This window comes from Pipistrellus kuhlii, unplaced genomic scaffold (assembly GCF_014108245.1).
Source record: "Pipistrellus kuhlii isolate mPipKuh1 unplaced genomic scaffold, mPipKuh1.p scaffold_m20_p_3, whole genome shotgun sequence".
Classification (NCBI taxonomy): domain Eukaryota; kingdom Metazoa; phylum Chordata; class Mammalia; order Chiroptera; family Vespertilionidae; genus Pipistrellus; species Pipistrellus kuhlii.
The window spans coordinates 74975350-74993105 of record NW_023425529.1 but is presented as its reverse complement, the minus strand read 5'-3'; the positions used below and the strand labels follow the sequence as shown (position 1 = coordinate 74993105).

Below are 17756 nucleotides of genomic sequence, written 5' to 3'. Positions count from 1 at the left end.
TGTCAGTTTGTGTGGTGCTATTTTTTTATTTACTTTGCCCAATAATCTCTTTTCATCCATAAAGCAGACTTCTGTGAAGGAGAGTGAATTGTTAGGCTATATGTTTAGATACAAAAATATTTGTGTTTTCTCCTTGGGAATTATTTCACACAAGAATCCCAGAGGGGTTTTTTTCCTGTTTTTATTTTAAGTCGGTTTTTTCCAGTGAGTTATAATACATAAATTGTTTTGAGTTTTAACCTATTGCAGAGAAAAACACTTCATAGACAAATGGCATATACTCAAATATTTATAGCTGTTTAATGGCATTTTATAGATATTTGTTTGGGCTTTGTCTTTATTTTTATTTTACACCCCATGGGAATAGTGGGGTAGATGTGAGTTCATTGTGGCATTCAGCTTATATTTGCTTGGCTTTTTCATAGTTGGTGGCACCCTAATTCCTAGCATGATAAATAATAACCCTCTGTGCTTGACTTCGTTTAACTTATTTAAATTGTTTTCAGATTTACTTTTTTTATTTTATTTTAAAAAATCAGCTAAAGCTTGTGTATGGTTAAGTTTTTATTTTGTTTGTTTCTTGTTCAATTTTATTTTCTTAGGAAAAAATCCTATAAAATGGCTATTAAATTTTAGCCAGTGACAATGAGATTTTTCTTAATATTACCTCAAATTCTTATCTCTTAATTCTTAGAGTATGTGGTTTTATTGTTTTGTAGTGTCCTACTAAAATATTCATTTTTTTACAGTGTATTGCAAGTTCCACTGCATTACATGCAAATATGATTCACTCATACCTAGCTGTTTGTGGATTCAAACTCATAAGTGCACCACCTTTCAGTTAAGCTAACAGCGTACTGACATTTTTCTGTTTCCTGGTGTTTACAGATTCGAGTGGTGAATGCATTTCGTAGTTCTTTATATGAAGGGTTAGAAAAACCGGAATCAAGAAGTTCGATTCACAACTTTATGACACATCCTGAGTTTAGGATAGAAGATTCAGAGCCTCATATCCCCCTTATTGATGACACTGATGCTGAAGATGATGCTCCTACAAAACGTAACTCCAGTCCTCCACCCTCTCCCAACAAAAATAACAATGCTGTTGACAGCGGGATTTACCTTACAATAGAAATGAACAAGTCTGCTACCTCTTCATCCCCAGGAAGCCCACTACATAGTTTGGAAACATCACTCTGATTGTAAGCTGAATGTTAACACACTAGCTGCATTGTAAAGAAACAAATTGAAACTGGGTCTTTTCACATATTGTGACGGACAAGATAGTATTCTTGTCTTTGGACTTCAACAGAAGACACACTTGTACGAATGTAGATTTATTTTTTTAAAAAAACGCAAAGCTTTCTGCCAGACTGAGGGTGCTTTTTGGGGGGTGGGAGAAATGAACTGACGGATGAACAGTAACTCAGCGTAAGTTGACCTGTGGATCATCAGTAGTACCTAAGAATGGTCCTGAGCAGTATGTTAGCAGAGCTTTAGTTTATCTCAACCCTGGATGGGAGAGAGGGAGGAATAAAGCTGGGCAGGCAAAGAGCCCTGGATCATAGAATTAATACTTTAATTTCTGCTGTTGGCTGTTAATAAATTGGATTATTTATGTTTATAAATGATACAGATCTGTTTACAAGGTTTGTAGATACTTTTTTTGTTCCTGTTCATAGATGGGAAACTTCCTTATCACTGATGCAGAGAAAAATTAGTCCTTCAAATACTGCTCTATTTTCAGGAAAAATTAAAAAAGGGTGTTTCTATTGAAACTGTACTAAATTTTTGCCTACAATTTACCTTGTTAAATATTGTAGATAAATTGCTAATACTAATAGCCAAATAGATAACACTAATGCTTTGTTTAAAAAAACAAACAAAAAAAACAACAAAACAAAAAAACATGAGCAGTGGTGTTCTAATAAAGTTATGGCATCTGTTCTAATTAGTTTCTTAAATACATTTACTACTTAATGGTTTTGAAACAACTGTTTAATTTTTAAAATTTTTGAAAACTTGCTAATAACCTTTTTGTTCAGAATTTGGTAGATTGTTTAATGAGGGACATCAACTGCATACCGAAAGATGCTTGAAATGCTTTTGTTGTTTCAGGCAAATCAAAGTAAATCAAGCTCTCAAGCCACAAGAGAACCTTAGTCCTTTATGTTTTTGTCTAAACATGTTAGTTCAGTGGTGTCTTGGTGAACTGTGAGTGAACTGTATTGATTTTTCTAATAAATCCTTAGAAACCTTCATACAGCATGAGGGCTGTTGGCATTTTGAAAAAGGTTAATAAGTAGAAGCATACATGTTTTCCTTTTGTTTTTGAAACTTGTTTGTAAACATAAATAAATCTGCCCTTTTATTAAATAAATTCACGGCAATGTTTTTTTAAAAGGCATTTCAGCTTCTTTACTCAATTCTGCATATACGGTGCAACAGTCTGTTCTTTTTACCCACAATTGGAATAAGTTTCAAGGTGATAACAGCCCTATGAAGTACAGCTTAAATTCCTAGGTGATAATCTAATAGAACTATATTAAGAAAATTATCGCAATTTCACCATTCAACATATTCTTCCTTGAATTTAGTTTGTCTAAAATAGTCTCACAATTTTTTTTACCACAATTGTCTTTGATACATTTATTTTAATTCTTAAGTGGCCAAATAACAATTTAGGTAAAATGAGATTATATGAAAAGATTTATAAAAGGTCATATATAGATATAGATATAATAATTAACCATATGCTGGAATGCCCATTTCTAAACCAATTGGATTCTTTGTCTTTTCTTTCTTTTGTCTACTTTCTCCCCTTTTTTGCCTCCGTCTTTACCTTTTCGAACTGGCATTGTGTTAGGGCGCAGATTTCACCAGATACCCAATCCTCAGGCTGACATAAAGTTTACTGGAGGACTACTACAACATCTGACCCAGCAAAGAAACATTTAGTTGATGGTGCTTGATATTTTTGGTGGGTGGGGAAAAATCTTCTTTTCTCCATCAATCCTTTGCAGTAATCCTCTGCAATCTTAGAAACACATTGGCTCTGTCAGCACTTGTAATTGTACATTTATTCATCAGGTATTACGCGAGTTTTATGCTGTAAAAAGAGGTAGCATGATATGCTGGAACGCATACCAGGTTAGGTGTCAAGACCTGGTTTCTATAATAGTATCGGTTTTGCCTTTAACGTGCTGCATGACCTTGGGGAAATCATTAATTCTAAAGGAGGGTGGTGGACTAGGCTAACTCAAAGAACCCTTTCGACTCTAAATGTTGACCCTATCAACTGAAAAAGCCTACAAGGCATAGGGTACAGAGAAAAGGGAAGTATTTTGTTTTCTCTTTAATTTTTGGTTATGCTTAGCTATGAATGTATTTACCAAAAGATTTAGAAGTGCATGTGCTTTGGAGAATTTATATTGAGCTTTTACAGTATTCATTTTTCAATTCAAGGCAATGGCTTTTTACACCAACTCTAATCCATAAATGGGTCTTATGGCATCCATGAAGTAGTAGCAAGACATACTTAGTGTGTATTTCTCTCTTTGAGATACTAATTTCTACCAGAAATTTCCAGAGCATTATGTAAGTAGAGAAGAAAAAAATGCAAGCAAGCTGTTAAAGATCTTGGATCCCATTATATAATATGTATAGCTGAAATCAGCATCTGTAATTCAATCACTTTTTCTCTTTTATTCTCTAACCAAAAAATTGTTTAATTTTGCATCCCAAATGTTTTTAATCTTTGTATATTTTTTAAAAATCCTTTCTCCTCATCATTGCCTTTTTTGTGGTTGTAAATAGACTTAACTTGCACTTTGAAGATGAGTTACTCCTTGTCATCTTACAAATATGTGATATGGTAATTTTCATAACAGATGTCAGTTTTGAACCAAGAAATGGTGATTTGTTTATAAGAAAAAAACTGGCTTCATTTCTGTGAAACTGCTCTTTGAAAATTTCTTTTTACACGTGTAAGCCAACTGAAATACCATGATGGTGTTGATTTCTTTTAATGATGCTTACCATCTATTTTAGCCACTGAGCCTTTTATTATTTGTCTATTTGTAAAGTTTATTTGTCTTAACTCATTTAATAAATATACTGTTTATCTGTTTCTGAATGGGGACTGAACTTTTTGGATATTTAAATTGATCGGAACATATTTTAGAATTACTTTTTTCTACTTAAAATTTTCAAAATTTGATTGATGAAAATTCTGTAATGTACCTGAAATGGTATGGTTGTGTTACAGTGAATCAGTGTTTCAATATGCATGATCTTGCCCCTAGAATAAAAGTGGGTATATTGTTCTTACTCTCCTATCACCATCTCTAATCCTTGTGGCATAATAGGTCATTTCTGCAGTCCATGGAAGTGGAATGTTTTGGTTTATAAAAGTTGAGTTTTTCACATTAACCATAGAGTTTAATCATTTGTTAAATAATGCAGACTTGTCAATAGCAATAACCTGAATTCTATGGTAACAGAATTAAATTTCCCTCATTTGGTTTTTGTAATAAATTATTAACATAAATTAGCAACTTTGTTAAAATGAGTGAACTTTAAATGATTATGAATTTCATATTTTTCTATTATTAAAAATTAGTAGTAAATTATTGAGTATATGTAAATACCATATTATGACATAACATGTTTTTCATTTTTCAAACTATAATAGGTTTTATATATGTATTACGTATTACATTTGAATTTTGAATTAAGTTCCCTTTGTAAAATTAACTGAATAAGAAAGGGGAGTTACTATATGTCTTTGCTTGTTGACATTTTCCTTCCTGTGTTTTTAGAGCAGCCATGTGGTATTTCAGCTGCCTTTTCCCACTTAATGTATGTATCTGAGACTATGATGCCCAAACCCCATAGCACACTTTATCTTTCAAATTCTAGTGTTATACTCATTTGTAGATTAAAAAAAAAGTACTTTTATTAGCATAATTATGCCATTTAACTAAAATAATGTTTGAAATATCCTTGAAAGTAATCTTTTAGGATAAGCATTACAAAAATACGAATAATGTTTCATGCTGTAACAGAAGTTGTGGTTAGTTCTGTACTTCCCTTAGAACATGTCAGAAAAGGAAATTATTCTTATCCATATAATTTAATTTCCTTTTCAATAGATTAATAGTTTTATCCCTTAAATTCTCAATTGAGAGTTTACTTTTATGCTTTTTGTCTTTAGAACCTACTACTTTAACATTTTCTTTTTGTTAGAAAAACAGTTCAGCTTACACATGAATATACTAAATGTAAGCATGTTTAATCTATATTCTCTAAATTTATTGTCATCATTGAACAGTAATAAGATTAATGGTTCCAAGGCAGGAAATTAAGTAAGAAGTGTGCATATATGCCTGTACAGTATAAGTCTTTGGCACAACTTCCTTAACTGGCACTATGTCCTAGGAAAACTAGTTCCCCAATTGCTAACACACTTCCTGGTGAGGGGTGTGTTATTTAAATCTCTTAATTTAAATTCTCTTAATTTAAATCAGAGTCAAAAGGGCAACACAATTCCAAATTACTTTACAGATTATCAAATATTAAGTACTGATCCTTTCCTGAGCTACTAACCTGAATATTGTCAGAACATAATATTTATGGATACCTGCTGTAAATAATCACCATGTACTAATGCTGCCGCTTTACATATTGGGGAACTGAGGCTTGAAGTGTTTAAGTGAACTTGCTCTAGCTCACATTGCCAACTGGGATTCACACTTAAGAAAGACCTTCTCAAGAGCCTGAGCTGGTGGCTACTGGTCTTTATTGCACTACTACCATCTTGTTAACCTGAGTGGGGTCTCAGTCCGTAAAAAATCTGTGCTTATCTTTTAAGGGCTCCTTTCCTGCTTTCCCTTTCTGATACCAAATGCTTCAGAGATGGTCTTAAAAGGCTTAACCTTCCTGGAGGAAAGCTCAAGAGATAGAGGCAAAGAATCACCAATTATGATATATAACCCAAGGTTTTATTATAATCAGACCTCTAGCTGAAGAGTCAAAGCTCAGTAGAATGGTGTTTTTAGTAGCATACTTTGTTAGAGAATTTTGTGATTCAATACTTTTAAGATAATCTATTAATTTAACAAGCCATTGCTTTATATTATAAATAATTTGGAATGAAAATAAACTTATTACATCAATGCTATAAATCTGCATTTTTTATTAAAGTTTGTGAGTCTAAAAAATAGGATGTTTTGCATATTTTGAAGAATTATTCTGTCCTCCAGCAGTATTTTCCTTGCTGAAAATTTTTACTGCTTTAATATTTAGCTTAAGGGAGTGTCTTACAGCACACTGGATTTTAAATTAACAATTTTTAAAATCAAATTGTAGCCATTATTTCACGAGTGTTTTATTTTTTTATATATGTTTTCATTTATTTCAGAGAGGAGGGGAGAGGAGACGAGAGATAGAAACATCGATGAGAGAGAAACATCTATAGGCTGCCTCCTGTCTGCCCCCTACTCGGTATCAGCCCACACCCCGAGCATCTGCCCTTACCAGGAATCAAGCCAGTGACCTCTTGGTTCATGGGTTGACTCAACCATTGAGCCACACCAGCTGGGCTCACTACTGTTTTAATACCATTTTATATTAATGTTACTTATGATTCGTGAATAATCATTCGGCCTCCCTTAACCATAAATCTACTCTTTCAGTGAGCTTCAAACTTTGAGTAGGATAAGTCTGTAGCATCTAACTCACTGTCTCACTGCTGAAAACTCAGAATGGGTCTGAAGTGGTGGGAGAGGGTGAATTGTAACAAGGAAGCCACACAAATTTCTGCAGTCTGGACTCAGCTTCTAAGAACATTACCCTAGTGTCTGTTCCCCTTTTTCTCCTCCCTCCCTTTGTGTGTGTGTGTGTGTGTTTTTTACATCTCCCACTTCACTTATTCAATCCACAAGTATTTGGTTACCTGTCATGGGGAATTCATACTGTTAAAGACTCAAGAGAACCAAGAAAGGTCCTTTCTCTGGAGAAGTTTGTTCTAGTAAGTGGGAGAGATGATACTATCTTACATAGTGTGGTCAGGGACGCCATCTCAGATCTGGTGCCATTAAGCAAAGACCTGAAGAAGTGAAGAAGCCAACTGCTTGGTTGTGTGGAAGAGCCTTCCAGTAGGTAACAGTTGGCAAGTTGGGAAAAGCAAGGAGGCCATGTAGTCAGAGTGGGTGAACCAGGGGGAGCCAGTAGGAACTGAGCTTGGAGGCAGAGTGGGAGGCTTGGCCTGACAAGAGCTATAAGCCTTGGCAGGAACTTTGGCTCCTGATGGGAAGCCAGTGAGGATTTTGAGCAGAGCAGCCACATAATTGGACCTTTGGAAAGATCATTGGCTGGTCGACAGAGCAAGGAAATTGGAAGTTAAGAAACCAGTTAAAAAGCTTTGCTTTAGTTTCAGACTCATTCCAGCTCAGCTTTTCCTGCTTTTTTTTTGTAGCCCACCTCTACAGAATCTTGTGGACCCCTTACTTCCTGTGTTTTAATTTTGTGCTTGTCCTGTTTTTACAGATAACACAAAGCATACAGTCAACTCAACCTTTTTTTTTTTTTCATTTGCTTTAGGCTATATGCAGTTTCCCACATGGTTTGCAGTAATCTTCATTTTTACTGTATGTTACTCAGCAACATGGTCATAAATACCCTGTTTCCCCAAAAATAAGACAGTGTCTTATATTAATTTTTTTCCCCCAAAGTTGCACTAGGTCTTATTTTCAGGGGATGTCTTATCTTTCCATGTGCTAGGTCTTATTTTCGGAGGATGTCTTATTTTCGGGGAAACACAGGTAGAAGATGGCCATTGCTCAGCTGGTCGGTCTCTAAGACTGTAGTTGCTATCTCTTCCAAACTATCTTTTTTTCTTACTCCGTGGAAACTCTTTACATCTGCTAAAATCATTTATACCAGGCATGGCTGCTAGTCTCCATTCCTTGATCATTGCCTAGTCTTTTCTAGCCTAACTTTGCTGACTTCATATTAACCAATGCACTCCAGTTGGCTACCTCACCCCTGCTCTGCCATTTACTTAAATGGCTTTGCCTCCTTGATATTTCACTACTTTGGTGCCTAAACTCAAACCACCTTTAACTTCAGACCCATCCTCAGCTTTAGAGTAAACTCCCAGTCTTGCTCGTGACCAAATTTCATACTAATTTCCTGATTTTCCTCACTGATGATCAAACTGACTTTTAATTTGTCTTGTTCTTTTCAGGGTTATTCCTCATTTCATTTATTCCAAATCTACTTTTTTTTTGTCAGAGCCAAGATTCAAGATGTTTATTGGCTGAACACATATTTTCCATTCTACCTTTCACATTCAACCCAACCTACATTTTTTCACATATTTTAACAGACATCTGCCTCTCCTGTTAATTGCTTTTTGGTCCCAAAGAACAGAATTTTCCATTTATTTGTGTTGAACTATTTTAGTAAACTCATCGCTTTGACTCCTAACGTTACCATCTAGTATATTCTCAACCCTTCTCGGCTTAGTGATGCCCAGGACAGTGGTTAGCTTTCCTCCTCCTTATAGAAATGACTCTTTCACCACAACAAAACTGGAAGACAAGACCGGTTTCCCAAAACCCTTTGCCTTACTTTTCAGAACCACTACCACGTGGTATTGATGCTCATTTAGCTTAGTCATTCAACCAGTTAGGGACCACCTGGTTAAATGTGTGGTCATTATACACTCAAATAGCCATCAGATCCATAAGTAGATGATGGTTTGAAATGCTGTCAATTGCACTTCCTGTGTTGCTGCACACTATTTCCTTGGTTTCAAGTGGTCTTTTGTCAATCTCTTTATTTTCACTATTATTTATTCTGGTCCTTCTAGCTCAGATTCTTAACTGTTCTCACATCCTTACCCTCTCTCTCATCACCAATCTACCCAACACATAATTCAAATGTTCCTAAATCACCACTTTGCCCACATCATCCTGCCTCAAAGAAAAAATAATAATAGATGAGAAAATAAAAGCAAACCAGCCAACAAACCTTTAAATGGCTTTTTCCTTCTTGACTCTGTGGCCACACGTTGTCACGTGCCCTTTCCACGGTTGTAAGCACGTTCTCTGTTCACGTGTTCTTCCCTCCTGTAAATTCCTGTCAAAGTTCTTCATGTCCCTTGCCCTTTTGTACCTTATAACTTTTACAGTTCGTGCACCACATGCCCTCCCTCCATCCTCAAGGACAAATGGGGAGGGGTGCTTTTTTCAGAGGAAAATCGCCTCTTGAGGGAGGGCTGAGGCTCAAAGAGTGGATCCCTGTGAACTGTGAGGAGAGGCAGTACTCTGTCAGAAGAGCGTTTGCCTGCAAGTTGGCAGACCTGGGTTTTGGTTCCAATTCTGCCTGAACCAACTTCTAATACCTTGAGCCTCATTTTCCTCAACAGGATTGTGAGGCTCACGATTCCTGCCCTGCCTTGGGTGTCCAGATGAACTGGGGAAGTGAAGGCTCTTTAGCAGTTACAAAGGGCAGTGCAAGGTGGTGCTATAGCACCAGAACCAATCCTGTGAAGAGCTGTTCCTGCTCTTCCCCCCAATACATTGGTTTAAACAGAACATTTCAGAGTTGAAAAGGGCCCTTCAGTCCCACCTGGCTCATAGACACTTAAGGCTTTTTGAAGATTACTCTGGAGATTACCCATTAGAAATAATAGTTTGCTTCCTTTCCCTTTTTTTCAGTGTTTCTAGTCAATAGACATTTACATATATATTTTTTTCTTTATTGATTAAGGTATTACATATGTGTCCTTATTCCCCCGTTACCCCCCACCCCACCCCCACTCATAACTCACCCCCCTGTTGTCTGTGTCCATTGGTTAGACTTATATGCATGCATACAATTCCTTTGATTGTTCTCTCCCTTTTACTCCCACCCTTCACTACCTTCCTTCTGAGGTTTGGCATTCCCTGTCTCTGGATCTGTTTTTGTTCATCAGTTTATGTTTATTATATTCCACAAATGAGTGAGATCATGTGATATTTATCTTTCTGACGGGCTTATTTTGCTTAGCATAATACTCTCCAGGTCCATCCATGCTATTGCAAATGGTAGAAGTTCCTTCCTTGTTACAGCAACATAGTATTCCATTGTGTAGATGTACCACTGTTTTCTAATCCACTCATTTGCTGATGGGCACTTAGAATGTTTCCAAATCTTAGCTATAGTAAACTGTGCTGCTATGAACATAGGGGTACATATATCCTTTCTGATTGGTGTTTCTAGTTTCTTAGGATATATTTCTAGAAGTGGGATTACTGTCAAATGGGAGCTCCATTTTTAGTTTTTTTGAGGAAACTTCATACTGTTCTCCACAATGGCTGTACCAGTCTGCATTCCCACCAACAGTAACGAGTGTCCCTTTTTCTCTACATCCTCGCCAGCGCTTGTCATTCATTTGTTGATGATTGCCATTCTGACAGGTGTGAGATGGTATTGCGTTGTTTTGATTTACATCTCTCAGATGATTAATGATTTTGAGATGTTTTCATATGTGTCCTCTTTTGAAAAGTGTCTATTTAGGTCCATTTCCCATTTTTTGATTGGGTTGTTTAGAAAGAGAGAAACATCAATGATGAGAGAGAATCATTAGCTGGCTGCCTCCTGCATGCCCTCTACTGGGGATCAAGCTGGCAAGAAAGGGATGTGGCTGGGAATCGAACCTTGACTTCCTGGTTCATAAGCCAACGCTCAACCACTGAGCCACACTGACTGGATAACATTTTCTCCTTTAGAAAGAAGTGGCTTGCTTGCCTCTCACACATCTATGATGTGATCAGATGAGTGCCTCAGCTTTTTGATTCTTCTTTAGCTGACTACCCACTAATGGTTTGGGACTGTTACCCAGTTTTAGTTGCTTTATTTGTCCCTGGTCATGCAGTGTTCCCATATTGGACCATGAGGTAAATCAATATTTTTCAATAATTGGGAAGCATATTGGAGTCTCCTAGGAAGCTTTAAAACATACTGGGTTATAAATATCAAATCACCATGATGTACAGCTGAAAGTAGTAAGATACTGTATGCCAAAGGAAGACATACTGGTTCCAGACTTTCACCTAGGCATGTGGTGGGGGTGTAGCCTGGGCATCAGGGCTTTGAAAACTGCACAGATGACTCTAATATGTAGCCAACTTTTGGGAGCTTCCAGGCAAAACAGAGGAAACCACTAAGAACTACAACGCTGACACTAATGAATAAAAAGTACTATTATAATTTTGTACATTTGTCCATTAAGATGATGTTCATAAATAGAAGCTCTATTTACTTGGACAAACTGCTTTTTAAAAATCAGGTTGTCTCTAATACATTAAAATTCAATGTTAAAAAAAAAGTGTACAGATGATTATATTAAATCCAGGCTTTTTTAAATTAATGTGATTTAAAGCTATTTTGAAATATATTTTTGCGGAAATGTGCTTACTAATAGGTTAAGACCACTTTATCTCATTTTTTGAAAGACAAATTATGACCAATTTTTAAATAACTAGTTTGTTTTGTGGAAGCAAAGTGAGAGGATTCCAAATATCAGGTCATGAGAACTTACTTGTTTTTAAAATTCTAGTCTATATTTACAGAAACAGTCTTAAAATCTAGCAATATTCCATTTAAAATGTACTCTTAGCAACTACGATTGTTGTTGTTTTTTCCATAGTTGAAAGTAAACAGCATGTATCACTTGGCAGGAAAATGTCATATTGTATGATGACATTAAATATATATTAAAATATAATACAATATGTAAGAGTATAATTCTTTAAAATAATAATTTACATAAAATTACCTTTATTCATACCTGGAAAAATTACTAGTTGAATTCTTATTTCTAACAAAACTTCCAAGTTAAACTAGGAAAAATGATTGTCTCCAACCGTGTTTAGTTAAGCCTGTAACATCACCCAGCTGTTGGTCTATCCCCATGCTTGAATATTTCTAGCAATACTTTACATAGTGCACATTGAGACCCTATTCTGGGTCCCTCGCTTTCCTTATATTACCTTAGTAAATTCTTACAACTCTAACCCCCTTTTATAATAAAGAGGAAACTCGCCTATGACCACAGTATACTCTGGGATTCAAACCCAGAACTACTGGTCAACAACCCACTCGTGAGCATCCCATCAGCTTGGTTGTCACTCCAAGGGCACGAATTAGGATCATGTCAAACTAGTTTATGGAGGTTTTCAGATACTTCAAGGCAGCTGGCATGTCCTCCAACCCTCCTAAACCCCTCCCCATGCTTATCTCCAGTTTCTACGACTGTTCTTCCTAGTAGGGTGGCCATATGTTCCATGTTGCTAGGGATAACTGTGTACGAACTTGCCATCCCAATGTGAAAAGAGCTCCCCTTTCACTCTCAGAAGTGTTCTAAATTGAATGATAAAAATGGTGTTTTCAAGTTGTATCATCATCCTGGTCCCTTTCCTCTGATGTGTTATATCCCTCTGTGCCTGTAGCCTGACAGCTGTAATTTTGAAATTGTGGTATTTGGGGTTCCACTGCTATGACAAAGGGACTCCAAAGTCTATCCTGCTAATAGGGATAGCTCTCAGAGTTCAGTTTGTCCACCTCAAAGTCTCCTGAAGTTTCTAGCTGAGAAGAGAGCTGTGTAATCGCATTGCAATTCTGCAAACTTACCAGTCTAGGGGAAGCCCATCTTCTTTCCACCCAAGAGACTGGGACCTGGCCACTGACCCAGAGGTGATTGCTTAAATATCTCAAAAATCTACATAGCGGATCTGAGTGCCCACTTAAAGTCCGAAAGGAGCTCTGTAGCTCCCTCCTCCTCCCCCGTCTTCCCCTCCTCCTCCCCCATTTTCCCCTCCTCCTCCCCAACATAAACCTTGCTTACCAGCAGCACATTACGAGTGAGACTTTCCTTTGAGGGCGACATCTAATAAAAGACCTATAAGCCATCAATTAATGATTTTAAATGAATGAAATTTGAGTTTTAAATACTTCCCTACATGATTTTTAAAATTTTTTTCAATGACAGCTTACATTCAATATTATTTATATTAGTTTCATGTGTACAGCAATATTATTGTCTAGACAACCATATACCTGACAAAGTGTTCCCCCTGGTATTTCCGGTACCCACCTGGCTCCATATACACTTACTACAATATTATTGACTATAATCCCTATGTTATACTTTACAAACCTGTGACTATTTTGCAGCTACCAATCTGTACTTCTAAATCCTTTCACTTTTTCACCCGGTCCCCTCAACTCCCCTCCCCTCTAGCAACCATTACTCTGTTTTCTGTGTCTATGCATCTGTTTCTATTTTTTTGTTCATTTATATTGTTCTTTAGATTCCATAAATAAGTGAAATCATGTGGCTTTGTCTTTATCAGACCTGGCACCCTCTTCCCCTACATGATTTTAATAGCAACTCAAGTTTTTAATAATAGGAACTTATTTACATATAATTATAGCATATATTCATAATAGACTGATAATCATTCAGAATGTTATTTTTAAAAGCAGTTTAAAAACCATAATACTTTTTATAGCCTGCATTTTTTATTCAGCACACTTCTTTAAATGTTTTTATGTCAACATTTTAGACTCAATTCTGTCAAAATTTAGCTGTGTGACTAGGGCATGCTATTCGATATTTATGAGCCTTACTTCATCCTGTAACATGGGATAATTGCATACTTACCTACCACTCCGGGTTATTGTGATGATCAAATGAGGTGAAAAATCAGAACATTCGAGCACAGAACACAACCTATAAATAAAATGAACTCAGTCTGTGAGTTACAATAGTAAGAACTTTACTAAAGGAGAATTATTAGCAAGTGGATTAATATGTGCTGATCCCAGTGCAATTAGGGAGACAAAGTAGACCAGGTGTTGTAAACTGGTAGCTTGTGAGCCCCAATTTGATCCATTAATATGTTTCATTTGGCCACGCAGTAATTGCCCATCAGGTGCTATGTGTTTACTTGATAACTTGCATTGACAGGTAGACTTCACTAAAAACATCCAAATTGCTGGCACCTAGCCACATTAGACCCTGATTCTCATGTGGTGACAACAGCTTGGTGCCTCACCTGCCCTCTCCACTTTGCCACAGTCCCCACCATTCTGGCTCCATCCACGCCGCTCATTCACCAGTGGTTTTTACTGCTTCTCTCATAGTAAAACTAACAAAGGTGAGACATTGTATTGCTATCAAGTGTGGAATAATGTAAGCTTGACCAATAGGATTCACTTTCAAGAAAAATTCTTCTCACTGGGCTTTTTCGCTCATATGCAAGGTATCCCCAAACATGTATATATACTTTAACAGCTGATAGATCAGTTTTGGAAATGAAATGTATTTTATTTTTTTGGTTAATCCTCACGGGGGGTATTTTTTCATTGATTTTAGAGTGTGAAAGAGAGAGGGCAAGGAGGGAGAGAGACAGAAACATCTATGTGAGAGATATTTGGCAATCAATTAATTGCCTCCTGCACTTGCCCTAACTGGAGCGGGGAACCTGCAAATCGAGGTGCGCGCCCTAGACTGGGATTGAACCCATGACCCTTGGGTTCATGGGCTGACGCTCTAACTACTGAGCAAAGTCAGCCAGGGCAAAAAAAATGACATGTATTTAATAAATATTGCCTTAACATTTATTTAAGTATGTGTATACATTTTGGGGGAACACCCTATATGATCCCTGCCTAATCTCATAGACCTTGTGTGAAACCCATAGCTGCTTCTAAAATTCTAGAGAGACTGAGGAACAGACTTTGGACCAGATAGTCCTACCTTTTCTTCATTTTATAGGTGAGTGAGTGAAGATGCCTGAAGACTGTGACTTGCCCCAGGTTCTAGATTGAAACAGGGTTGAGGCTGAATCTAGATGTAGTGCACTATCTCTCTGTACTAATTAGGCTTTTTAAAGTTTTATGATTTTTGTTTTAATTTTGTTGTTGTTGTTAATCCTCACCTGGGGATATTCTTTTTTCCATTGAATTTTCTTAGAGAGAGTGGATGGGAGGGTTGGAGGCGGGGAGAGAGAGAGAGAGAAGCATCAATATGAGAGACACATTGATTGGTTATCTCGGCCACGCTGTTTTAATGAAATTAATGCAAATTATCTTTAGTGTAAACCCTCCAATACTTCTTGCCTCTACAAAACACATGTAATATATGGTTTTCTAAATGCAAATTTTTAGCATTTTCTGATAATTTCAAAAAATTATCTTTTGTTTGGCTACAATGCTTTGTAGCAAATATAAAGAGACCATTTGAAAGGTATTGCATTTTGCAATTTTTTCAAGAACAGAGAATATGATAGAACTTGTTCTTTGACAGCCTTACAGTCTTAAAATATGCATGTGGAGGTAGTTTTACTAGTATGTTGTAGGCTGTAGATTTAGTTTAATATATCAGGAAAAGATTGTGCCAAGCTCTTGATTACCTGTGGAATGAGAAGTTGCATCAGTAAATAAATACTAAATAAAATTTCTTTTAACAATTTCAAGTTTCTTCTCCAAAATGTTACTTAATAAAAATAACAAATGACTGAATTAAATCATTTTATTTTTGTGTTTTCTTCCCCTGTCCAGTTTCCAGAAAGGAAAACAAACCAAAAGGAGTTGGAAAGCAGATGGCATGGGTAATTCACTGAGGCATTATTAGTTGTGTAAAAACATAAAGCTCTTTTTATGTGATTAATTGAGTTACTTTGAAGATAGTACAAGAGAATTATAGCTAGTAGATTTGAGAAGAAAACAACTTTGTTACACTTTCTTCTTTTGGAACATCATCTTTTATCATTGGGTTAGATATGGGAGATTTCAGATTATATTTGCTATGAAACATTCCCAAATATAAGTAGCTTTGGTTTTTATTTCAGGTTATAAACCTTATCCATGCCCAGCCTATCTAATAAAAGAGTAATATGCAAATTGACCATCACTCCAAGACACAAGATGGCCGCCCCCATGTGGTCAAAGATGGGCTACTCCCATGTGGACACAAGATGGCCTGCAGGGGAGGGCATTTGTGGGCAGTTAGGGGTGACCAGGCCAGCAAGGGAGGGCTGTTGGTGGGGGGGATCAAGTCTACAGGGGAGGGTAGTTGGGGGGCGATCAGGCAAGCAGAGAGGACAGTTAGGGGGTGACCAGGCCAGTAGGGGAGGACAGATGGGAGGGACCAGGCCTGCAGGGGAGGGCATTTGTGGGCAATCAGGCCAGCAGGGAAGGCAGTTAGGGGAGATCAGGCCAGTAGGGAGGGAAGTAAGGGGTGTCTGGGCTAGCAGAGGAGGGCAGTTAGGGGTGACCAGCCCTGTAGGGTAAGGCAGTTAGGGGCAATTAGGCCAGCTGGGGAAGCAGTTAGGCGTCAACCAGGCTGGCAGGGGAGTGGTTAGTGATGATCAGGCTGGCAGGCAGAAACAGTTAGGGGCAATCAGGCAGAGGCAGGGGAGCAATTGGAAGCCAGCAGTCCCAGATTGTGAGGGGTCCCAGATTCAAGAGGGTTCAGGCTGGGCTGAGAAACAACGCCTCCACCCGTGCATGAATTTCATGCACTGGGCCTCTAGTTATTAAATAAGGTAAGTAATGACAAAGAAAGCTACCCTTAACTCTATCACCCAGGCTTAAAATATTTAGCATTTTTATTCTCTGAGTTAATATCACTGCTTATGTCTTCAGAACTGTCCACAATTGCTTTGTTTGTTTTTTTAATATATTTTTATTCATTCCAGAGAGAAAGGGAGAGGGGAAGAGAAATAGAAACATCAATAATGAGAGAATCATTGATTGGCTACCTTCTGAGTGCCCCATGCTGGGGATCGAGCTCGAAACCTGGGCATGTGCCCTGACCTGGAGTCGAACCATGACCTCCTGGTTCATAGGTCAACATTCAGCCACTGAGCCACACCGGCTGGGCCACAATTGGGGTTTTAGATATAGAAAAAAAAGATTTGATGTGTTTAGGAACAGCCTAATGCTTTTAAATATGCAAAGGCATTCAGACGAGCAAAACTGTTGAGTAGATTGTTGTATTATTGGAAACTGATGGTTAAACACTGTGTACTTCTAATATGTTCTATCCTAATATTTAAACCTTTCCCCTTACAATCATAATTATACTAGGAATTTGCTAAACTCACCCTCCTTTTGCTTCCATCTAAAGCAAAATAAATTCTGAATTGAATATTTACTGCATTATTTTGTGCAGAAAAATTTATTGTTTTTTTGTTTTTGTTTTTGTTTCTGGTTACCAAAGAACATTCTATTCTTTAGTAAGTGATGTACCTAGTAAATATTTTCTCATGGCTTGATTTGGTGACAGAAAGGATAAGAAGGCTTAAAGATAAACATCTTCAAAGTTATGCCTTCACTTCTAACTGTACAATTTTATGTCAAGATCTAACATAATTAGGAAAAAACAAATCCTCTTTCTTATACCAACAGAACTAATGCCGTGAAGTTGAGTAAAATAGCTTCATGACTCCTTTGATCTCAGCCTTTTACTGTACAGTACATTTCATTGTGTGCTCAGTCCTGCGGAATGTGGAGGCAGCATCTGATTTAATATTTTCTATGCAGGCTGTTTACTTTGTAGTCAAACACTCGTCAGTAACATTTTAGTCTCCCCCCACATTTTCCATCCAGTCTGTCAGTTCCTATTTACAAAGGTTAATTGAGACTTCTCTCCAAGCCTCTGATACAGAAGCAGCTTTTGCTGGCCTTCATCGTTTTCT

The 17756-nt window shown here is 37.1% G+C and overlaps 1 protein-coding gene across 11 annotated transcripts in view; it reads left to right on the top strand.

The window, feature by feature from the left end:
• The window catches only part of ATP2B1 (ATPase plasma membrane Ca2+ transporting 1), a 135462-nt gene extending 131327 nt beyond the window's left edge, over positions 1–4135 (top strand). For all 11 annotated transcript variants that reach the window (XM_036458671.2, XM_036458675.2, XM_036458670.2 and 8 more), the window contains one exon: positions 889–4135. In XM_036458671.2, the coding sequence (XP_036314564.1) occupies positions 889–1200 (312 nt within the window). In that variant the 3' untranslated portion in view covers positions 1201–4135. The remainder of the gene's footprint in view (positions 1–888) is intronic.
• Positions 4136–17756: the final 13621 nt, after the last annotated feature.